The 26,007-nt window shown below is 40.1% G+C and overlaps 1 protein-coding gene across 1 annotated transcript in view; it reads right to left on the reverse strand.

The window, feature by feature from the left end:
* The window catches only part of AEBP2 (AE binding protein 2), an 84,415-nt gene that overhangs the window by 42,769 nt on the left and 15,639 nt on the right, over nucleotides 1-26,007 (reverse strand). Inside the window, 2 exon segments of the mRNA XM_030541762.1 lie at nucleotides 9,497-9,604; nucleotides 14,987-15,194. Coding sequence (XP_030397622.1) covers nucleotides 9,497-9,604; nucleotides 14,987-15,194 — 316 coding nt within the window.

Here is a 26,007-nt window from a genome sequence, read left to right on the forward strand (position 1 = left end):
ATTGATGTTTTAAATAAAGATTCTAACCATAGGTGACACCTGTAAATATTCCAGCACCTGATCCACTAAAATAGCAGCTTTAAAAGCTTTCATTATGCTATTTGTTTCTGGTTAAAATATGAATTTTTTATCCTTTATAATAATGCCAACTTAACAGATAAAAATAACTTCACAAGTTTGATCTTATCTCAAACATTCAGTTTCGGTTCCTTCTTTCAGAACTTCTGAACTTACTGTGGACTAATGAAATGTGATCCCCTCTAATATCTAGCTGCACGTGGATGAGATTATAACATTTAGCAGTTAACCATTCTAATTATACTGAAATCAGTAAAATAAACTATTTAAATATTCCCCTACAGATTCACAGAATAGCCTATGTCAAGAATAAAAAGTTCTCTCTTTGCACACTAGAGCTTTTATTGTAGCCAGACATTACTTTGTATGGTCAGGTTTTAAAGACAAAACTTTTTTTTCTTCAAATTTAAAAATCCAAACTTAATTCAGTCATGGTATTTATTTTGAGAGGACACTGTTAAATCCTAAAACAATTCTAAGTGCCACAATGCCTATGCTGCTTTGGGTAGGGTTTTTAGAAGCATGGCCTAAATTCTGACTCCAAGGGTGCAGTTAGTCGAAAGCTAAGCACTTCTGAAAATCCAACCCTTGGGTACTAACACTCAATTCTGGAAGATGAAAACATGGAACACTACATCTACAGGTTTTAGCAAGTAAAAAGCTGACATATTGGTTCAACATTTAAATTTGATGGGACTCTAACAAATAAAGAAGAGACTCCTAATCATGGTCTGAAAAGAAGTTATGTTGCCTTTGTATTTCTACTGGATTCAAAGAAATTATGTCTCTTTTTGACAATAACAAATGTGAAATTTTGCAAATAAATCCAATCTTGATGTTTCAAACAGCTGTCATCTGCATAAATCCTACAGATTTGAACACTATTATTGTTCAATTATCAGTCTGCTTAGGCAATCTGCCTTTTTATACATCCTTCATGTGCAGTGCTCTGATGAAGAGGATACTTTGCCAGAAGAATAACTGGCAGAATTCAAAGTAAAGACTGGAGTGCCTTGATCCTGTTTGCTGGGCTATGCAACTGTCATTCCATTATCAAGCATATCAAATTTGCTTATCCTTTAATGAGTTCTGGAAGTGACTGGTGCTAGCAGGACCACTCAGTTATTTAATGCTCTCTCTTTTACTGCTGACCAGAGTTCCCATACCAGAGCCTCTGACAAGTGTCCATGTTGACATCAGTTACTACTTTAAATACTAATCACTATAGAAGAAAAGCCTACAAGAGAGATGTAAGAAACACAGAATACACCCACTGGAATAATTTTATCTGGAAGAAACAGCTACAATGTCCTCAATATGGAGTTTTGCATGCAGGGATATTTCTATTCAGGGTTATAATTGCCCAGATTAAGTCTCACTGAATTCTTTCTAGGACAATAATTAATTGTTGCACCTTGCCTTGAACCTATCACTTCTCCCGAGCATATGAATCCTTTCAGCAAGTGTCAAATTCCTGTTGACTTTGTTGAGGAAACTGTTTTTTGAAGAGTGTGTTTAGTACATCTAACAGCTTAATCAGGTCAACTTCCTTTCTCCGTTTGCTTTATCAGGATATGGCATAATAAGGGATACTGCAAGTCAGTCTCATAAGCACTACAGTCCACTTTGGGGAACAACCAGGCCGGCTGAAATTATTAAAAGTTCAATATTAATCGTGTCTATGATAAGCAATTAACAGGCCAGTCCAAGGAAGTATAAGGAAGACACTCTCTCTTCTGGAAGAGATAATCAGTTATATGCAATTATAGTCCTCTGAAGAGAAGTACTGCAACAAATTACCACCCTTGGCTCCGTGAGCGTGTGGACTACCACAGCTCAAAAGATCCAAGTCACTTGACCTAAGGAAGCATCTCATGCTACTCATGATGTAGCTAGGCTGGCCATAGTCTTCCTTCAGTTCCTTCGTAAGAGGTGCAAAAACACTTCCATAACCATCATCAATTAAAAGAGAAATACCCATAATTTACATAACCCTCAACTCTGTGGGAAAAGTGGTGTACTAATAAGAATTCATTCAAACATACAGTGTATTTTTGGGGAACAACAACAAGTAAGCTAGACACCCAATGACATACCCACAGTGCTGAGCAGGACTGTATCTAGGTGACTAGCCCATGCTATCGTGGCTACATTGCTATTGTTAATAACTAGCTCCATCAAAGCTGGCTTGAGTATGCCTATTGGCACTACAGTCATGTCACCCTATTGCAGTGCAGATAAACCTTCAGGGGTTGGCATGAGGGTTTACATGTTTCTTTAAAATATGTATTTTAATCCTATTTAATGTAATGGTGCATGTTCTCATTAACCACATAAATGCTGAAGCCTTTTCTAATCCAACACATCTGAATGCCTCAGTGATATCTATTGCAATAAATTCCAGACTAGTTTTTTAAGAGTTTGATTCATTCATACACACACACACTTTTAAGCTTATCTTTCAATTTAATGAACACATCTTTCTCTTGTACTAGAAGAAAAAGGTGCACAAGAGTACCCACTTTACCTTCTTTACACCTGAACAGTCGCCTCTCTAAACGGTCAGTCATTTCATCCTCCACATAAGAAATCTTTCTAATCAACAGTACCTCTTCTCCCCTCTTTTTTACCTTACTCTGTTGGAAACTGACCGACCAGAATTGAAGAGTTCTCCAGGTAAATCTGTACCATTGATATATATATACTGTTATAATTTCATTATTTTCTTTCCCATGCTTTAAAATCCTAACACATGTCCCCCACCTCCAACCCCCCTCCTTTTTTTTTTTTGAGCACTGCTTCACAAGAAACAGAGATTTTCATTAAGCTGTCCACAATGAATGTCTATACTACATTGTAGTGCAAATGCATCCATACTGCACTACACAGAGCTTCTGACTTGAATCTGCAGCTGGACCTGAGTCTACACGGCACAGTGACATGGGACATGAACCCAAGACACACTGGGACTTGGCTCTGACCTATCAGAAGCACTAGAAGGATCCTGAGTGCTTGCCTCCCCTGAGTCATACCCATGTGTGTGGACAGATGAGGGTGGGGGTGGGCTCAAACCTGAGTCAGAGCCTTGTCTTGGCATGCAGTGTACACATACCCAATACATCCATTTCTTTTTCCTGACAAGTCTATAGCTAATTTAGAACCCAATAATATGTATGATCAGTTCAAACTATTCCTTCCAGTATGCATCATCTTACATTTGTCAACAAGACATATGGCTTAACTCTGATCTGCTCCTCTGAAGTTCCTCAATCTTCCATTTAATCTTTTGCCAATTTGAGATGTGCCCATTTTTTCAGTTCCTTGTTTTCTCCTAGCCAGTTTCTAATCCAAGATAAAATTTTGCCTCTTACTCCATATTAGTTTACAAAGCAACTAAGTTTAAGGATTTTTGAAAATCCAAACAATTGATATCTACCAGTTCTTTTTTAAGCACTGTTTAATAGACACATTCAATTACTTTTAGTAGACTACAGGCACACTTTTCTTTTATAAAAGCCCTGGTAGTTGGTTCCTATCACACATTCAGATATATGTTTTATAATTCTCTGATTCTTTTCAACCAGTTCTCCTGGACTGAAGAAAAGCTCCAAGGTCTAACTCCCAGGATCAATCCTATTGCCTTTTATAAAGATAGGCACAACTCTGACTATCCTTCCAGTCCTGCTATAGGAGCCCATGCGATCTTAATTAGACTACATTTTTGTTTGCAACTCAGCCATTACATTCTTGGATGTGTACCAATAGGTCTTTTTAAAATGCAGTATTTTATTTATTCCAGCAAGTCTTCTTGCTATCTCAGTCTGATAGTGCCTCATCTTTATTAGCTAAAAATGTGAAGGTCCAGAGTAAGACTCCTTCCACCCCATACAGTATCTTCTGTAGTGAAGACTGATACAAAAATTAGTTAGCATCTCCACAATGCCCTTATCCTTCATCCTTATGAGAGATGCCTTCAGAAAGCTAAAAGGATTTGAAGCAGGACTCTCAGAGAGACATCATCTTACTTTCCACCATAATAGTACTTAGCTCTTGAACTGTAAGACCCATGCTAACAAGTAAGAGACTTTAAACTGGGATCTACAGAGGTCTCCAAGTTCTATGTGATAAAATATGGCCAAATTCTTATGCTGATGGGATTAGCCACTACTATCATTAACGGGATTGAGACCCACGTGAAACCAAACCATTGGGGGGGTGGGGGTTCGTGGAATTTCTCAATCTCTTGAGTTTGATCAGAACCTTTGCTATGACAAAAATCTGTGGAAATGCATTTCTTCTCAGTGCCTTCTACAGAATATTGGTAGCTCATTCTTCTGGAGGGTTCCTAATAGAGCTCTCTGGTGTTCCCCAACCAAAAAAGCTCTCATCCACTAAGGCCATGTCTACATCTAAAATTTTGCAGCGCTGGTTGTTACAGCTGTATTAGTACAGCTGTATAGGGCCAGCGCTGCAGAGTGGCCACACTTACAGCAACCAGCGCTGCAAGTGGTGTTAGATGTGGCCACACTGCAGCGCTGTTGGGCGGCTTCAAGGGGGGTTCGGGGAACGCGAGAGCAAACCGGGAAAGGAGACCAGCTTCGCCGCGGTTTGCTCTCGCGTTCCCCGAACCACCCTGCAAACCGCAGGGAAGGAGACCTGCTTGTTCGGGGAACGCGAGAGCAAACCGGGGAAGGAGGCCAGCTTCGCCGCGGTTTGCTCTCGCGTTCCCCGAACCACCCTGCAAACCTCAGGGAAGGAGACCTGCTTGCTCGGGGTTCGGGGAACGAGAGAGCAAACCGGGAAAGGAGACCAGCTTCGCTGCGGTTTGCTCTTGCGTTCACCGAACCACCCTGCAAACCTCAGGGAAGGAGACCTGCTTGCTCAGGGTTCGGGGAACGAGAGAGCAAACCGGGAAAGGAGACCAGCTTCGCTGCGGTTTGCTCTCGCGTTCCCCGAACCACCCTGCAAACCTCAGGGAAGGAGACCTGCTTGTTCGGGGAACGCGAGAGCAAACTGGGGAAGGAGACCAGCTTCGCCGCGGTTTGCTCTCGCGTTCCCCGAACCACCCTGCAAACCGCAGGGAAGGAGACCTGCTTGCTCGGAGGTTCGGGGAACGAGAGAGCAAACCGGGAAAGGAGACCAGCTTCGCCGCGGTTTGCTCTCGCGTTCCCGGAACCACCCAGCAAACCTCAGGGAAGGAGACCTGCTTGCTCGGGGTTCGGGGAACGCGAGAGCAAGCCGGGGAAGGAGACCAGCTTGATTACCAGAGGCTTCCTCAGGTATGCTGGGATACCTGCTTATTCCACGGAGGTCAAGAAAAGCGCTGGTAAGTGTCTATACTTGATTACCAGCGCTGGATCACCAGCGCTGGATCCTCTACACCCGAGACAAAACGGGAGTACGGCCAGCGCTGCAAACAGGGAGTTGCAGCGCTGGTGGTGCCCTGCAGATGTGTCCACCTCCTAAGTTGCAGCGCTGTAACTCCCTCACCAGCGCTGCAACTTTCTGATGTAGACAAGCCCTTAGTATCCTTATCCCTTCATTTTGGTAGGTCCATTACCCATTTACTAAGCATGTCTGCAATCCTGTTTTCCTTTTGTGCGAGGTAAATGGCAATTAGCAATGTCCTGTGGGGGACAGCCCAATTTCACACGTGAAAGGCTTCCTAATAAAGGAAGTGAGATTCTTTTTTTCTGTTTTAGCATTTATACAAGACAGAGCGGCTCAAATGTCAGTTCTCTCAAAATCCATTGTGCTTTCAAGCAGCCCTCATCTCCATAACATTAATATGAAGCTGCTGCAATACCTGAAGAGACCAAGTACTTGAATTGTGCAGTCTCACATGGGTTCACAATCCCACTGGAGTACTGGAGATTAGGGGAAGTCCATGCCTAATTGCAGTCTGACCCTTAATCTGCCACCAAGACTAGGAAGTTGTCCATTACCTCAGTGTCATACAAGGCTTTGTGGCCACATGAATAGTCCTGCAGTATACACATTTGTGTCGTGACTAATCCATACATTGTTATGGCCTCCAGCAGCGACATTAGCAGCACAGCTCTTGTTGATGTTTACTCTGGCAAATCCTGCCTGCCAAATCCACAATGTTCTGGATCCCATCATGGGGAAGGAAGGCTTTGAGATCATTCATGTCTGAATCACATAGGACTTCTATGTACTTCAGTGATCTTTGTGGGGACAGGACAGAATGTTGGGTAATCAATGATGAACACTAGTGACTAGCACCCAGAGATGATATGAAATTTTCCTTAACCGGGTGAAGTTTGGCTTCTCAGGAATTCATGTTAGGATTGAGTTCTTCTGGCTTTCTGGGTATCAGGAAGCCCTCCTTGAAATTACAACCCTTCCCAACTTTTGCCAGATATCTCAGGTTTGATGGGATCAGATTTCCTACAATGTCTCTTGCTGGTATGACTGAACTCAAAGGTGTTCTCAAAGGGGATCATTTGGAGGGATTTCTCTGAAGTAGATTTTGTAGTTGGATATTGCTGAGGACCCTGTGTTTGAGTTGACTGGGGTCATCAGGAACAAAAAGTCCCAGTCAAACTGACAAGAAGTTTCTGAGAAGCAGATAATGACCAGCATTAGCTATGTGCTAACTTGTAGCAAACACTGGGCTTCACTGAAAGTAGGAGTTGCTGCTGAGTGTGTAAATGGGACTCAGAATACTTTGGCTTCTGCTATGACACTGAGCAATTTGACTTTGGGAACTCCTGAATTCAGACCCAGAAGTCGGCCTCTTGAAAACACTTTTTCCCGCTGTAGATGAAGGATGATGAATGGATAATATACTTGAAACCTGGGGGGTGCACATTCTCTTTGGCTTTAATAAGACTAGACACTACCTTTTATCAAAGAAATTTTCTTGTGATATGGTAGATCTTTGCGCCTTTAATGAATACTATATGAAGGCCAGATAATCCAAATGAAAGACAAGTGGTTACCAATGTAAGCCATTAGCACTGCGATCCAGAAAACCTTAACAAAGAGCATCCAGTGCATTAGGTTAGAAGCTGGCACCCATACTGTTAGTTCAACCAGTCTTGGCACTGGCCATAGCATATTCTCCATCCATTCAAGTACAGACAGTAAAGACTCTGCCCCCACATACATGTGGGAACAGTCTACTCCCCAATATCTGGAAATAATGGCACATGCGTGCAGTCTGATTTCTGGTGCTAGATTCTCTGACAGGAACAAAAAAAAAAGATGGTAGTAAGCTCTGCTGGAGATGCAAACTTCCCCCAGAGTCAAAGCTACCACAGGAGGTGTTCAAAAAAAAAAAAATCAGTAGAGTTCAAGGAAAATACACCAGTCACACAAAGAATTAGAGGATAATATGATGAAATGCTGAAGTTACTCAGAGCCACGAGCAGCACTATTGACCAATATTGTAATGTTTAGAGTTTTTTCATCAACCTTAGCCAGAAAGTACTGAGAACAGATTAGCAATATCAGCACATGTAACATAAGATGCCTTCATCTAGGACAAACTGCTTGGAAGTTTAGATGTACGAGTTCTCACCAGGCCTATATGCAAATGCATTAACCTAAAAGTTGGAGTCCATTGGGACTGGGATCTTTACAGAAGCTTCTGTCTTTTGCTAGATAACTAACTATGGCAACTGTAACTGAAGATGAAGTAATTCATCATCCATTGTTGGGTGTACCCCCTAAAAAGTCTAAATTTTCAAAGGCAAATGTCTCTAAAATTGGATTCTCTTTTACCTAATCTTTCATGGATTAAGCTTCCCTGATTTATAGTGATGCCTTGGTTGAATGCCTATGGCTTTCGATTGCTTGTTTATACCATACTAAAACTTTGACAGGAATAATCTTACTGGTCTAGGCGGACTGATGATAAGAAATACATCTGACATCTCTAACTGGTGCACAAGGACAATTAGGACAGGCCTATCTAGTCAGGTTTAGGCCAAATAAAAGTTGGCATGCTACCAGAAAGCTACAGGAAGAGATGATCTTTCAGAACAATCACCACCACTTGCCTCAACTTATAAAGCCGAAAATACCCATTTTAAATCTCGAAGTGCAAGGAATTAAAGGAGAAGTTTCATCTGATCAATAACGTTCAAAATTGTTTCCGGGACTAGCCGTTAGCGCTGGATCAGTTACTGGAATAATCCTACCTGGAGGTATTAAGGATCTCTGACCCATCTGTTGAGCTTCTAAAAACAAGAGCCATCACCTCCATGCCAATTTAATTCCCCTGAACAAGCTTAAGGGCTGGTACTGAATTCCCGTTTGTCATTCATCCTCTCAGTCAGAAATCCTCAGATTATGTTACGCAGTTTGCGATGAAAAATGACATTTTAGTTTGCATACAAGGTTGGAGAGATTGATTGCACTTTTTCATCTCAGGCTTTGACCGTAGCTTCTCTTTTTCTGCCATGATGCAAATATGATCTCTGCACAGAAATAACATCTGGCAGAGGTCATTATAATAAAAAAATTCTATCTGAGAAATATAAATGTCTTAAAAAAAGAAAATGGAATAGAGTAGCAAGGAAAAAAAATAGTACTACTTTTTAGAGGGGAAAAAAATACTACCTAGGTAAGTTATCAAAGAGGAAGAAAAGCCCAAATTGATGTTTCATCAAAATGATGAACCCTGCATGGAGGGAGAACTTCAGATGGGAAATAGTGTGGGTGGGACTTACCATCAAGTGATCCAGGATTGACAGCTATGAACTGCCCCACTGTATCCATAAGAGGATGAAGCAACCCATTAATAACGGATAGGTGGATATGGGAATGATAAACACTACTATACCTAGAATCACAGGTACAGATTGGGGGGGGAGGGGAGAAAGAGAGAGAGAAAGTTAGAAAATGCTATGCAAGAAATATAGTCAACTATATGGACCTCTATTCCTGACTCACATTTCCTTACTACATTAAGAAGAAATATGTTGATCATAAATATCGCTCACTGGGTTTCAACTAAATTCTGTTTGCAAAAATGGCTGTCATTTAGATGCAGGATTCACATGCTTTTTTATTCACCAAGAGTGGAAGTTTAAAACATAAAAGAGCCATGCTTCCATCTGTTTTCAGCTTAAACAGATAGGTTATACTGGAAGCTGAGCTTCAGGAAAGACAGTTACATTTAAGACTCCCATACCACTTCAGATAAATGCATTGGGTATAAATGTACAATCTGTGTGGGACAGGGACTGTGTCTTCATCTGTGTTCGTACAGTGATGGAGCCTTCATGTGCTATAATAATATAAATGATTAATGAAGTGCAATTGGCCAACGTTTGTCTCTCTCGATACTTTCAGAAAATCCTCCTGTGTTAAAAATGTAGCTCAAACATAAAAAGTAAAATTATCATTTTCAACATACAAAACATGATTTCTTATAAAAACAGCTTACCTTGAAAGGTTTGTCCCCACTGTGCGTCAGCATATGCCTCTGTAACCAACTTTGACTTGTTGAAGGTGTATTATATACTTTGCAACCTTTCCACAAGCAAACAAATACCTAATAAAGGAAAAATATGTCATTATTTCTTATAGAAGTCTAAAAACATATTATATGATTATGTTATGAATACAAAACATGTTGGTTCAAAGGATACACAAAAAGTGTTTAGACCCTGAATAAATAAATAAGAATTATTTGCTCTCTCATACCAGCTTGCCCAGAATTTTGGGAAAGAAATAAGGCCCACAGGCATTCATAATCACAGTTCTTGGGAACAAAATTTTGGTGCTCAAGTGCTTACCCCCTATAAATAAGTTCAGGAGCTACACCACAAACCCTAGAGATAGCTTCCAAATCTTGAAATCCTCTAATGATTAATATCTATACAAAGAAAGGAAAAGCAAGATCCAAACTGACTAATTACCTTTACAGTCTTCTCATAGGAGAAAAGGACAAAATGGTTTGTTCTCATATAAAAGCAACAGTCCATTTCTTCTGTATGAGGGAATCAAGTTAAAACTTTGTTTCAAGGTACTAAAAAGTATTTAAATAAAACTGTTCAACATTAGTGAATTTCTAGATGCTCCAAACTAAACCACATATTCACATTATTCCCATCACAGCATACATGCAGACATATTTACTGTAGGATGGAAAAGATATCCTGGCCTAGTATGATTTTTAATCCCCACCTTAGGTAACTGGGTTTTTCTAAGGCATTTAACACCATGGAATCTAACTGCTTCTGGATGATGGAGGAAAAGGAATTTAATTTTAGATACACATATGGATTAACACTCCTTCTAAGGTGCCAATTATTTCTGTGTCCATTCCTTTCCTTCCATAAAACTCAAACTTCTACTTTCCTGAGTTCTCTCTCCACATTCTCCCATGGTTTCAAAATGCTGATGACAAAAACAACAGCAGCAAAAAAATACCCTCCAACATAAGCTTTAACTAGGCTTTTGTTATTCATCATATTCCAAAGATTAACTGATACCATAAGCAGCTACATTCAAGTAATTTTAAAAAGCATGTTTTAAATACACTTTCACTTTCAAAAGACAGAGCTGCTGAATTTGAGGTTATTGTCTTTAATCATTATGTACCAGAAACCTTAAGTATGGCTTTCAAACATCATGTATACACCATCAACTTGAAATAATTATTTCTGTAATTTTTCGACCACTTCCCTCTGCACACAGTTCTATTTTGCTTAAAAAAATAAAAATGATCCAAGTTCTCTGGACTTTGGAGCAAAAACCTAAGCAGATGAAAAAGTAAAAGTGGTGTATTAAAGGGACACCTTCATATTTTGGCAATTTAAAAAGATTTAAAGGTCATTTTATATATACATCCACCCTCAATCTCCCAGGTCAATTTTTGTGATTTTACATGTTTTGTGCTATCCTATTCTATCCAAACATATTAACTGCAAAAAGATGAAGTAAAAAATTATCATACAGAAGTGTCTTTAAATTGATAGCATCTCTTTTAACTAATTTTCCAAGGTACTTACTAATTTCATGTCTGTGGGTAAAAAGAAAATGATCACTTTGTTGGCAGCTTTGATGGGGCAGGGAGCACTGACATAGGGGGTCGGGGGAGAAGGAGAGAGAGATCTCAACCGGGAGCAACTAGGGCTGTATTCCATGTGCTGCTACTTTCTTCTCTCCTTTTCCTTTATAACTGGGGGAAGGCTGGCTGCTTCCTTTTCCCCTTCACCCTCACCTTGTGCTGGGGCAGGGGGAAGAGGAAAAAGGGTATTGCATGCTGCATTCTAGCTCCAGAGCCTGTCCCACTCACCACTGCTACCACTGGCTGGTGAGGGTGGCAATGGGACAGGGTGATTGGCTCCTGCCTGGAGGAGGAAGGCGGCTGCAATGGTTTGCTGTATAGGTAAACAGCCATTTTGAGCTCCCTGTTTCATCCCTACCGTTAAACAAGTATGTTGGATCTCCTTTGACAGCAGGGGCTAGACTGATCATCATTTGGGGATCTGGAAGGGATTTTTACCCAGTGGCAAAACTGTCAAACTGCCATATGAGTTTTCACTTTTCATCTGGCACGCTGGACATCTGATTTTGGGTGTTTCAATTACTTTGAAAGGTTCCAGTGTGGCTGGTGGGTTAGAAGTGTTTGACTGAGGTCCATATAACTCAATGGGCTGCATGGGGTCTGGTCCTGGACACAGCAGCTCATGATGGGGGGGATATGCCTCTGTCCCATGTACCTTGTAGCTTCCGTCATAGAATCATAGAATATCAGGGTTGGAAGGGGCCTCAGGAGGTCATCTAGTCCAACCTACTGCTCAAAGCATGACCAATTCCCAACTAAATCATCTCAGCCAGGGCTTTGTCAAGTCTGACCTTAAAAACCTCTAAGGAAGGAGATTCCATCACCTCCCTAGGTAACCCATTCCAGTGCTTCACCACCCTCCTAGTGAAAAAGTTTTTCCCAATATGCAACCTAAACCTCTCCCACTGCAACTTGAGACCATTACTCTCTCCTACCTCGGGAAAGGGAGTGGGATGGGATTCTGGCTTCCATCAGGGTCCTTTAACAGGCTTGAGGTATAGCAGTAGGATGGCCTTTACACTCACCCTCAGGTTTATATTACCCCCAGCCACATGTGCCATTTGGCGCTCACATTGGAAAAGTCCTACAGGCAATTTGGGTATTAGTTCTTTATTTAATTTAATTTATTTATATTTTACAAGAGTAGGTGTATGTTCACCACCTGCAGGTGAGGTGGTTGAACAGCTCATGGCTTTATTGTGGAGTTGTCAAGCCTATTTATGCACAATGACTGTAGCTTGTAAAAAACAAGCATTATAGGCAAGGGAACAATGAGAGACATTCAATATAGTGTGATTAAATGTACAGGCTGCACATATATATAATGTACAGGCTGCATATTTTTTATATACATATATATACATACATATATATATATACACACACACACACATCCTATACATTTAATCATACTATGTTGAATATCTCTCATTGTTCCCTTGCTATAATTCTTGTTCTTTACCAGCTACAGTAATTGTGCATAAATAGGCTTGAAAACTCCACAATAAAGCCATGAGCTATTCAACCACCTTACCTGCAGGTGGTGCACATACATCTACTCTTGTAAAACAAACCTGACAGTAACTGTCAGTCTCTTTCTTGCGAAATCAAATAATTTAATTTTTAACAAAAATTTCCAGACTACAGCAGGGCACACAAATGGACAAGTGTAGTCAGATTGCAATTCAGACACTCAGAGCTTCAGGTAAACTTCTCTTTTCTGAACACAAAGTATAGTCTATCACAGAGCACATTTTGTAAACTAAAAACTCCAAGAATATCAAAATATAGAGAAATATGCAAACATTAAAGAAACATGAAAGCTTCAAAAAAAAAATCCAACTCTAAAAAACCCTGGAACAGTGGAGTGTGAGAAAGCTGGCAGAATACTCATGTGGACTAGCAGTTTTATTGTTGCAATCCACATTCCATGCTTAACGGTTGGTGAACATATGCAGAGATCTTCACATGGCAACTCTGCGTATTTTGCATATGGTAAAATGTCTGAGACTGGCTAACTGCACTGCAATGTCTGCAACTGAATATTACTTAACATCTAACAGGAAGATTAAGTCCTACTAAGGAATAACATTAACAAGATATAGTCATACCATCAAGTCTCCCTTAATAACAGGCTGAGTTAATAAATCCAAAACCTGATCATTCTAAATTCTACTCCAGATAGGGCATTAGAAATCATTAACTTCTATTTGTAGGGAAGATCCTTGTCAATACAGGCATGAAGAAACTGAAAAATACTGATCACAGACTAGTTTAAGTAATGATATATACCTGTCCAATGAATTTAGGATGAGTGACTGACACCACTCAATCTGATGCATTTTACATCATATAGAAATTGGATGGGTTTTTAGTATTTATACCTAATCCAAAGCCAGTTTACTCTGAAATGACATCACTGACACCAAGTTAATTCTATGGCTTTCAATTTATTTTTTTAAACTACATCGTAAGAAACTCAGACAGATTTCTATGAGAACAATGAAGGCTTCATGTGTTGATAAGAGACCAGATTAATGCTCTATAATATAGTGGGCTTCTTAATACTTAGCTCAGGATGTAGCTTCAAATTAACACTGACATAAAGAAGCTTGAAGCTTTCAGAGCATTTCCCCACGCATTAACAAGGCCTAAGACTACGCAGAGCCTGAAAATACAAAAGCACATCTTTTGAGGGTGCATCTTGTAGACAACTGTCAAACTACAAATACTGCTGTAACTATGAGATCCTGCATTCTCAGGATGAACTGGACCAATGCCAGCCAACACTATTACATATTCAATGCCAAGCCAAAGACATTTTACACTCACTCTTAAAATGGTCAAATGTAGCTTTTATCTGAGCTGTATGCAGTAATATGTACTCTGGAAACCATTACAAAACAAGCTCCAACTACGGGTAATTAAAAGAGATACTAACAGCTTCAGCACCCAAATAACCAGCATCGCTATGGACAAATTCTTGCAGGTCTTTTCTTGAAGAGCACTATGTAAGCTTGTCTCTTTCACCAACAGAAGTTGGTCCAATAGAAGATACTACTACTGCACCCACCTGGTCTCCGATATCCTAGGACCAACACTGCAAATGACAAATCCTTTCCTCACTTGCAAAAAAAAAATGTATCAAAGGAAGCATAACAACAATCAAGAGCTTATGAGGAAGCACAGGGTTCCAAAACTTGACTATTTAAAACCATGTAATTGCAACTCAAATGATAACACTTGGAACCAGAAACAGGGCACAGGAAAAAAACCTTATACAAAAGCTTTTAAAGGATTTTTTTTTAAATTAGTGGCAAGAAAGGGTTGAATGTTAAGGTACCCACAATAATCTAAAATCAAAACACAACACACATACTTTATCTTCCATTGTACCTGTGACAACTGCCATTATGGCCAAACTGCTGTGGGAAAAACCCCCATTACATATACAAATCAACTTAAAATATTGGTTTTCCTGAATTTGATTTAAAATTTGCAGCTTAGAACTTCTGAATATCAGGTCAGATTTACAAAGGAGTCTAATTTTAGGAATCCATTTTTTTAAAAAAGTCTTAAGCAGAATGACTAGTATAAATCATCCAGCCCCCATTTCCTTCAGACAACTGCATTTCCTAACATGAGCTATTTTATCTACTCAAAGACATTTGCGATGACATGTGCCAACCTGCAACAGTTCCAAATAAAGCTGCAATAGCTGGCATCTACGTCTATCATTTAACAAACATACACAGGTAAAGATAGTTATCTAAAAATGCAGAACTGCTGATATAACTTCATGAAAGTGCTGCAAAATATTAACGCATGGAGATAGGACAGCAAAGAAGAAATAAAACCAACCCCTCCTCGCTGACCATCTACATGTATGGAGCGAATGTGATCTGCCAGATCCGGACTGGAGTTGAAGCAAGCATGACACTGGTCCCAACAACAGTTATAAGCAATACTTTTTGTTGATGAAGCTGTAACTCCTTGGCCATTCATCATAACTGGAGTCGAACGCCCACTGGAAATTGTGCTGTCTACGTCCATTATAGTGCTGCTTATGCTATAAAGAAAAAAAAAAAGAGAATGTTATTCCTGGGTGCATGCTAACATGGCAAACACTTGATAATGAACATCTGACTTTTAGTTTGACTTCTTGTATGTGTTGACTTTATTAGAAATAAAATGTATGTTCTATTTAGTTGTCAAAAAGACGATGCATGTTCTACTGAAGCTTGCCAAATATGAACTGTGCGCCAGATACTATTAGCGTAGCTCTCTCATTCCTAATATTATCTGTCCTCTACGGTCTACAAGCATCCAGAATGGTACTGTATGAAACTAGGTAAGAAAGAGGGAGCAAGGTGTATTAATTTTCTATGTTTTGTAAACCAGTACAATATAAATATAAGTCAATCTGGGCTAATTTTGGAACAGACACAGATGAAAGATGTAAGCTGTGACTGCAGCAAGCCTGCTCCCCAGAGTTGATAAAGTATGAACTTCTCTATCTGTGTTGATCTGTCTATGTTTAACAAACTGATTGAGCTGAGTTCTCTTTCATCTTGTTAATCTATAATCAAAACTGAACCCTAACAAGCTGAAGTGCTCTCATATTATCTCTTTAACAGTCAACTCATAAAATCCAGTCCCCAATACAACCAATAACACCCCCACCCTTTTTTTTTTTTTTTAAAAAGAGAGGTTAGTGATATACTCTTCAAGAATGCCACTCATATATTAATGCTTGAGGAATAAGGTTCCCCTGATGCTCAGCTGCAGAAATGCCTTGAAAATGCCATATCCTCAGGTCAGAAGAGTGATGTCACACCCTGCTCTACATTAGAAGTGCGCACACAAACCCCCACCATTATCCTCAGCTCCTTTTCTGAAACTGCAGGTTTGATATTATACAGAACTGAGGTAGACGGGAAGGTGGGTGGGTAGCATGGACAACAGACACTAGAAAGTAACCTTGCTTCTTCAAAGGCCTTTGTACATTTGCTACCTGTGGGAGATTAGCAAACAACATTCCACCAAGATGATGATGGACAGGTTCTTAGCTAAACCTGGATGGCAGCACTGTTCTGCCAAACTGGGCACTGAAGCACAAAGCCAAGTCCAAAAGTAGCACTCTTAGTGAATGTCTGTACTGAACTGCAAGTTGTTGATTTGCACATCACCACCACAGGAACTTGTCTAAGACACGTCACTGAAGCTGTGGTAATTCTCACGGACTGGGTCTTTAAGCCAGGGGATACTGGCTTCCTGGCTAAAATGTGACAATATTCTATACATCTATCAATCCAGAGCGAAAGTCTGTTTGGCAACAGGTTTTCCTGCCACTCTCTCAACAGGCTATAAATAACCTATTAGACTGTCTAAATGACTTGGTCTTTTGCAAGCAGTGACCTTTTTACACCTAGGGCATGGAGAGGAGGTTCCCTTGGATGGGAGTGCAGATCTGGAAAAGACACAGAGTGGTGAAATGTACTGAAGTAGATGGAAATATGACACCATCTTGGGCACAAAGGTAGAATGCACCCTCATGGTGATTCTCTCATTGTAGACCACAGTGCTTAGATGACCATTCCACATTACACTGAGCTCCCTCACCCTTTCAGCAGATGTGATAGCTATCAATCAGGAAAGCTGTTTTCATTGATAAACGACAGAGGAAGTAAGAGGCTTATAAGGAGAACCCACCGGCTTAATCAGGACAAGGTTTAGATCTCAAAGGCCGGGCTTCCTAATGGGTGGGCCATTTATTATGCCCTTAAAAACCCAGAGACTGTAGGGTAAGAAAAGATCAGTGCAAGTCCAGTAGTCAACACTCATGTCCTATGAGTCATGTTCTGTCCTCAAAGTGCCTAATGAGCATATGACACATAATGACCTGCATCTTGGCCACTTTCTTCTGTTTCTCTTGCAAGGAGTCCAAGATAGGACTCATGGCATCCCACAGACCTTAACTGCAGGGAGACACAGCAGCCTGATAACTGGCTGTCTGGAGGTCTAGTAAACCAACTTTCAGCCCTCTGTGCCAGAAAGGAAAGGATAGAATGAGATTTTTGTTGATAACTCTCCTTTCTGCAGACAGAAGGCACTGAATGTGGGCGTCTGTCTCTGGTCTGATCAGCAAACAAGAGGCACACACTTCTTTGAAGCCCTTACAGACTCAGGGCCAGACAACTATATAACAAGATTCCAGGATTATCACTATCTGTGTCTCACTCTGATGCCTAGAATGACTGTTGATTCAGTGTGAAGCAATGGAAACAACTACAAGCATGGCTGAGTGAGCGCTTTGATTAGAATATCACCCTGCACACAAACTTTGAGGAACATGTATAAACAGCAACACTGTTTACTACAACACAGTGCATGGAAACAAGAGCCCCTATTATTGGATTTTTTTTACATATTGTACATGACTATGAATTACACCTGTGCAACAGCACAGGCTTTAAGTTATTAGAAGCCAAAGGCTCCCAGAATATTACTATAAAATACTCTGAACTATTTACAATAAGGTCTCAAGTTAGGCAAAAAGCAAGTCTAGTCCTGAAGACCAAAAGTAAGTTCCATTTCCTCTCTGTGATGCCAGCAAAGGAACGCAGGCACTTGGGAGAGTGCACTGCCTTAGTAGGACAATGATACCACCCTCAAACGAGAATTCTCATGCACTTCCAAATGGTCATGGCTTTTCAAGGATAAATCCACACATGGAAATGCAGAGACCTTCACAGAAGAAGGTTATATTAAGCAAACTTTACCATTTCCAAATATATCTCAGGCCCTTTTTTTGGTTGCTATGTAAGAACTCTGACAGGCAACAAATCATTCCATGCACAGTACAAAAAACTCTGCAATGGTGAATCTCTTACAGAAATCAGGGAAATTGCTACAGGTTCAGCACTTAAAAAAAAAAAAAAAATCACCAAGAATGCCCGCCTCTCTGTCTGGAAAGCTCAAATGACTTTGGACTGTGTGTGTTTGGAGACAAACTCAGAACATAGGCTTTTTGAAGTTGCAGGTGGTTGAGACTATCATCAGATCCCTTCTTCCTACAATTCTAGAGCTCTCCAACCTGTACAAAGATGACAACCACTACAACTACACTGATTGTACAGGGCAACCAGGCAGGGTGTCAGCCGAGAGCAAAAAGTCAAATTGGAAGTCTTTGTTTGCACTCACTCATCTGGGGTGGAACAAACATGTGGATTGGCTAAGCTGATTACAAAGAATTTTCCCTAGGACACTTACAATTGGCTGTTTTACCAGGGGGTTTCTGGATTTTTTTAAATCTGGCACAGGCACCTGCAAGCATGAAAAAATTGTGTGTTTCATTCAGGAGCAGAGGTACAAAATACATCCTTTTCCACTAGTAGTAAAAGTAGCCCACAAAAATAAGACAATGCATCAATGACTTTTAATGACACCAGCGTGGCTCAGGAGCTATATTTCCCTCACCAGGAAAGAATCTGTCTCAGAATCTTGGACTACTCTAACTATGGACAGGCCCGTTCAAAGCACTACTGCACCAGACTCTCTTGAGCTACATGACAGCTTAGAACCTGAAACTCTAAGCTTACTGCCATACCATTACTGGCAGTATTTAGCAGAATTCTTGATGAATTCCAAAGATGCCTCTACTGTGAAAAAACATCACTGGACCTGGATGATATGGTTTGGCTTGTGAGAAAAAATCAAGATTCATTACCAAGATTCACCAAGAGCTCAAGTTCCCTATCTCAAACTAAATGTTTTCGTTTGGGAAGTATTAACTTAAGTTTATTTCAAGTATCCTCTCCCATCCATATAGCACAAGATTGATCAGATACGTTGTCCAGAGACCTTGTAGATTACATCCAGAGGATTAAAGGAATTTTATCTTAATATTTCTAGCACTGACTATATCCTTCGCCACTGATAAAGCATTGGTTGTTTTTCCTACAGCAGACATTCCTTATAGCCATCACATCAGATAATCTAATCAAGGCACCCAGGTGAAGGGGGTGGGGGTCTTTGCTCCATCCCAAAGAGTTTTTTCCTTGGATACTAACACACAAAGAATGGAATGCTGGTCTTTCCCTGTAGATTACACTGTATGTTTTCTGAAAAGATATAGCTCTCAAGTTATTTATGTGAGCCAGACATCACATAAATAATTCTTATGGTCAGCAACTGCCACCACTACCATGACTTTGTGAAAGTGCGATGGGAAGGTTGTTACAAAAAAAGTGGTAGGTTTAGGCCTATGCAAATTAAGGCCTTATTTCCTTGCTTTGAAGTCCACATAGAATGTACCCCATAAGCCAAACAACCATGTTGCTATAGCCAGACCACAGTGGATTACCGGCAGGCATGGGGGCGTCAAAAAACTATCACAAGTAGAATAGGTAGAGAAGGTGGGAGCAGGAATGGTTACTTCACCCAGGTTCCATACATATTATTATTTGTATTACCATAGCATCTAGGAACCCTGGTTATGGATCAGGACCTTACTGTGCTAGGCACTGTACAAAAAGATGGTGTTAAAAGGCAACCCTACTGCCAGACCAAAATAGTAGGAGAGCAGTATTGGACATGATGAATAAAGTATGTAATTTAGGAATTACTGCTGATTTAAGGTTACTGGGATTTATACGTATGCAATCTTCAAGTCTACAGAAGTTGAAAAATCTCTCTAGACAATGGGGAATAGAATGGATATCTATATTTAACCCCTGGAGTGTGCACCAGCTTACTTCTTTTTGATACAAAGCCACAAATCTCAGCAACTTTTTGAAGCCTTGGGACTCTGCAAATAGCTTGAACTTTCTGTAGACACTGGATTGCTTTCAGAAAATTCCATTATATTAAGCACATGGACATTCTCTCTCTTCCTGTAGTTCCCTGCCTGTTCACTTGACAGAAACTCCATCACATGCAACTATTTGCTAAGTAAATTTTCCTGTCTCTCGAGGGCTTTGTATGCTTAAGTAGGTCCAAATATATAGACAACAGAGTAAAGCACATCAGTCTGGCTAAATTATTCTGAGTCTATAGTACATTGCACCGTGATATTTTTAATCAAAAAATGCTTGTAGATGCACTTGCTAACCAATTCATGATTCGGGCTAACCATATTAAGGTCAGGAGGGAGATTTTTTCCTTGCAGTCTTGCACACTGCATGGTGGGATTTCCAAACATACCTCTGAAGCATCCATGCATTGGTAATTTCTGGTGCAATCAAGTACAGCAATCCGATGTTCAAATTATCTCTGTTCCCCGTATTATCTCCCACTGATATCAACAGTAGACTTAATGAAAGATTGAAGGTAGACAATAGCTTCTATATAGTAAATAAACTTACTGGTAATTATTTGTTCAATATCTTTATGCTTAGCAAAAAATCAATTTTAACTTTTATAACTGACAGATAATATTGGTTATTTTTAAGCATTTTTAATTACTGAATTCACACTTACGCAGAATTATGGGGTTTAAGCATTTTTTCAATATGTATCTATTTAAATTTTCAATGTTGCAGGAAATTAGAGGAGCCTTAGATAATTATTTATGACAGTAGATGCTGAGATTCTAAAAGTCTGTAACAGTTAAAACACAAATGGTCAACTCCACATGTCAAAATACAAAGTAAATACCCTTAAATCAAACTCTAGTAAGAAAAATGCTGTTTGAGAACTTACTTTCTCTAGCTGTAAATTTCAGTCACCATCAATAGAAACATTTTCTCATCAGTTTGCATGTACAGCACAAAGTTTTCCAATAGTTACCAATAAAAATCTAATCTTTCCAAACCTAAATACCTTACTATTACACTCACACTCAACAGTGGGAAAAAGTTATCACTTTTAAAACCACTGCCATCTTTGCCATTTGTTTCTCTTCCTTCCTTCCTTATCCTCTTGCATTTGCCTATCTTTGTTTTGGGACATCTCCTTTCACCCCACTCCATTTCCTTCTCGGCACTATCTCCCAAATTCAAACCTCACAGACTTTATTCCCACCCATTTCATTCACTAAAATGATCACCAATTAAATAGTTAACGCTGACATTTGGAGAGACTTAATGAGGCAAAAAATGAACATAGGCCTAGACAGGGGAATTCACACTTCAGAGCCATTGTTTCAGGATGACAATGCTCAATTGGTCTATATTTGATTCAGAGTTGGAAAGTTATCTTCACAATCTTTATGAGGGCAAGGAAGTTATTTTTTAAAATTACAGCTTACCCTCTGTAGACTCTGAATGTACATATGAGTCATATAAATCCATCAAGAAAGTTGGATCTGGCCTATGGGGCTGAATTTAATATCGGTCAAAGAAAAAGTGAAAAAAAATTCATAATATAAAAGGTTGAAAAGATCATTCAGTTTTAAACAATTAATTTCAATTTTAAAATGCAAACATTTTTCTTCTGGACTGAAGTTCAAGTACCATCTGATCTACAGGTTATACTTTTACTTGTAATTGGACAATTACAGAAAAACTGTAAAATGCTTTTTTTTTGACATTTTAAACTGATTACATACATTCTTAAGACCTAATGGCTGTGCAAGTTTGAAAAATGCATTATAAAATAAAGATAAATATGAATGAAAAAATAGTGAACATATATTTTATTTCATTAAAGAAAATGATGTAAGCACACACCACTCTTGACACACAGTTCAGTTCTCCAAGGAGGCTGATTTCATCACTATTGCAAGTAATCCCTTCTGGTCAATTTAATGAAGGCACTGTTATCTCAAAATTCATCTTTGTCAGTCTTTCATAACTGAAGACAGCATAAGGGCTTAGAATGAATATTAAAAAAACAAACAAGAACAGCATAATTCTGTTCTATCTTTCTATAAACACATCATTACTTGCCACAGTCAACTTACATAAAGGCTACTTAAGAGCCAGTCACTGAATAAAAACGTACATACCAAACCCTGTAAAATTTACAATCGTGTTTTCTAGATCTAACTGTTCTCCCCTCAGGAGCTTAACTGGTGCAATCTCCCAGCAGGCAAAATTCAAACCTAACAGATGGGCCTTATGAGAGCTCTTGAAGATGAACAAACTTTAGTTCAGCTTGATCAAAAGGAGAACATTTCAGAGTTACTGTGCCTCCACTAAGAACACCAGCCTTCAGATGCTCAAATCTGGGGCCTTGTCTACACTATAGAGTTTTGTTGACAAAAATTATGCCGCTTTAATTAAACCACTCTTGCATGTCCACACTATGCTCCTTGTGTTGGCGGAGCACATCCACACTAGCAGCTCTTGCACTGACACAGAGAGCAGTGCACTGCAGGTAGCTATCCCACTGTGCAACTGGCTGCAGGGTGCTTTGGGAAGGGTTTGCAACGCCTCACATGAGTCACATGATGCAAGTTTCTCAATCCCACCATTCCAGGGGCATCCTACTAGATTGCCAGCTGCTTTTTAAATGAAGTGTAGGGGGAGGAAAGGGAGATTGTTTAACAGGGAATGGAGGGAGAGGGAAGAGTGAGTGTGTGTATGTGTGTGTTGGGGGAATGTGTCGGCATGCTGTCTCTAAGTTCAGACAGCAGCCTAAGCAACCAATCTTGGGGGAAGGGGAACACCCCCCCACATCAGCCCCCAACTCTGCAGAGCACAGCAGTTCCCCCTCCCCACCTACCCCCCACCTCTCCCGCCCACAGCAGCAGCCTGCTCTGCCTGCCTGCCAATTTCTGTAATTCTATAAGGATTCTGTAATTCTCTGAGTTCTCCCATACTGGGAGAATCATTCTCAGCAGCTCTGTGCACTCTCCATGATGAGGAATAATGAAAGCTTCTGGGAGCTTTGAAAGGGGAGGGGTGATTGCCTGCAGGGCAGCCAAGTTCAAAACAGTGAGCAGGGTGGTCACAGCCGGCTCTGTGGGTCGCCGGGGGAGGCCAGTTATATCAAAATAACAAATAGCAGCGTCTACACCAATGCTCTGTCACTCTAATTTTACAGCAAAAAGCTTTGCCTCTCATGAATGTGGTTTTGTTTTGCTGCCGGAAGTAACTTTGTAGTGTGTACACCTCCACTGGTTTGTCCACAACTTGATGCCAGTACAGATTTCGGGAAACATGATTGCTGCAGTCAACACTGCTAAATAAGCAGGAAGCCTCATTCTATACTAGATATAACTTCTGAGAGATCCTTAAGAATAGCTTCTGAAGGTGACAAATATATGGATAACTGATGAAAGCGAGTATCTAACCAGAGAATAGGAAGGCAGCACTACTGCTGATCACTGTCTAGAGCAGGGGTTCTCAACCTGGGGGTCAGGGGTTTGCAAGCTGTCAGCCTCTATCCCAAGCCCTGCTTTGCCTCTAGCATTTATAATGGTTTTAAATATATAAAAAGTGTTTTTAATTTATAAGGGGGGGGTCACACTCAGAGGTTTGCTATGTGAAAGGGGTCACAAGTACAAAAGTTTGAGAACCACTGGTCTAGAGACCAAAAGCCTGTGAACAGAGGGGAAAAATACCCCTTCCATCCTCTCTAGAGACTTCCAAAGGCTTACAAATCTTGTTTATCTGGTCTGAGCTTTAACCACATTCCTCCTATCTAATCTCTCTCTGCCAGACAACAGAAAAAAGAGACTATCATCAACATCAGACATAAGGGAGACTTAGAACTGCATGTCATCCACATTTCTTTCACTACCTCCCCCAATGGCCCCACATATCCATCAAGGCAGATGAGCAATTGTCCAAAACCACTAGTGGGGGAATCTAAGAGAATGTTGGGAATCATCAGGAAAGGCACAGATAAAAAGACAGAAAATATCATATCCCTCTATGTAAATCTATGGTACGCCCACATCTTGAATACTGCATGCAGATGTGGTCACCCCATCTCAAAAAAAGATATATTGGAATTGGAAAAAATACAGAAAAGGGCAAGAAAATTAATAAGGAGTATGGAACAGCTTCCACAGGAGGAGAGATTAGTAAGACTGGGACTTTTCAGCTTGGAAAAGACACGAATAAGGTGGGATATGATAGAGGTCTATAAAATCATGACTGGTGTGGAGAAAGTAAATAAGGAACTGTTATTTACTCCTTCCCATAACACAAGGGCTAGAGGTCAACACATGAAATTAATAGGCAGCAGGTTTAAAACAAACAAAAGGAAATATTTCTTCACATAATACACCGTCAACCTGGGGAACTCTGCCAGAGGATGCTGTGAAGGCTAAGACTATAACAGGGTTCAAAAAAGAACTGGATACATTCATGGAAGATAGGTCCCTCAATGGCTATTAGCCAGGATGGGCAGGGATGCAAAACATACTCTGAAGCATCCCTAGCCTCTGTTTGCAAGACCTGGGAATGGGCGACACGGGATGGATCACTTGATGATTACCTGTTCTGTTTATTCCCTATGAAGCACCTGGCATTGGCCACTGTCAGAAGACAGGATACTGGGCTAGATGGACCTTTGGTCTAACCCAGTATGGTCGTTCTGATGTTCTTATTCTCCCCCCACCTTTCCCCCCCCCCCAAAAAAAAAAGAGAAAGGAAGGAAGGAACTGAAGAGAAATTCCAACCACTCAGCTCAGGTTGGGAGTTAAACAAACATAACCCAGTGAATTCTGTGAGAAGGTAATTATCTGGCCACTTCACTAATTTACATCAAAGTGAAAAGTAAAGCACTTGAAAGGTTAATTTAAGGTTTTCCTATGCATTACACTCCTTTTCAAGAGGAAAAAACAGATAGAATGCTAGAAGAACAGGAGTACTTGTGGCACCTTAGAGACTAACAAATTTATTTCAGCATAGGTTTTCGTGGGCTACAGCTCACTTCTTCGGATGCATAGGGTGGAACACACAGACAGAAGATATTTATACATACAGAGAATATGAAAAGGTGGAAGTACCCACACCAACTGTAAGAGTCCAATCAATTGCGATGAGCTATTATCAGCAGGAGAAAAAAAAATCTTTGAAGTGATAATCGAGATGACCCATAGAAAGTGTGAGGAGAACTTAACATGGGGAAATAGATTCAATTAGTGTAATGACCCAACCATACCCGGTCTCTGTTTAAACCTAAGTTAATTGAATCTAATTTGCATATTAATTCAAGTTCAGCAGTCTCTCTTTGGAGTCTGTTTTTGAAGTTTTTTTTGTTGCAAAACTGCCACCTTCAAGTCTGTCACTGAGTGGTTAGAGAGGCTGAAGTATTCTCCCACTGGTTTTTGAATGTTATGATTCTTCATGTCAGATTTGTGTCCATTTATTCTTTTGCGTAGAGACTGTCCAGTTTGGCTAGAATGCTAGATTCAATTTGAGTCTAAGTTTTCTGTTTTATTTAGATTTTTTTTTACTACAAATTAATTAAATGAAATTTTGAAACAAAGTTGTTCTGAACCAGAAAAAAAGTTTTTCCATTATAAAAACGTCAAAATGAACCAAAACAATGTCAAGTAAAAAAACCTGCCAAAACTAATCCGTACCTGCAAGAAGTTTTTGTTTGACATCAGCATTTTCCATCAAAAACACCGCTGAAAAATTCCTGACCACCTCTATCTGGGACTCCACACAAATATAACAGTTTGTCAGGCTAGATACTTACAAAGTCTGAAAATGACACAATCAGATGAACTCTGTGAGCACTTGCTTTTGCAGTAAGCTTTTTCCATCTGAAGGATGTGTTCTGAGTAGCACGTAAGGTTATGATCCTTTCTGCTTTGATGCAGCATTCATCGGTTGTAAACTAGGGCTCAGATACCAGAAAACACTCTAAGGGTATGGCTATACAGAAAAGAAAACCCAGAGCTGGCCTATGCCAGAACCCGGACTCCAGCCTGAGCCCAGATGTCTACACAGCAATGAAACAGCCCCACAAACCGAGCC

Source organism: Gopherus evgoodei, chromosome 1 (genome assembly GCF_007399415.2).
Source record: "Gopherus evgoodei ecotype Sinaloan lineage chromosome 1, rGopEvg1_v1.p, whole genome shotgun sequence".
In the NCBI taxonomy this organism is placed as follows: domain Eukaryota; kingdom Metazoa; phylum Chordata; order Testudines; family Testudinidae; genus Gopherus; species Gopherus evgoodei.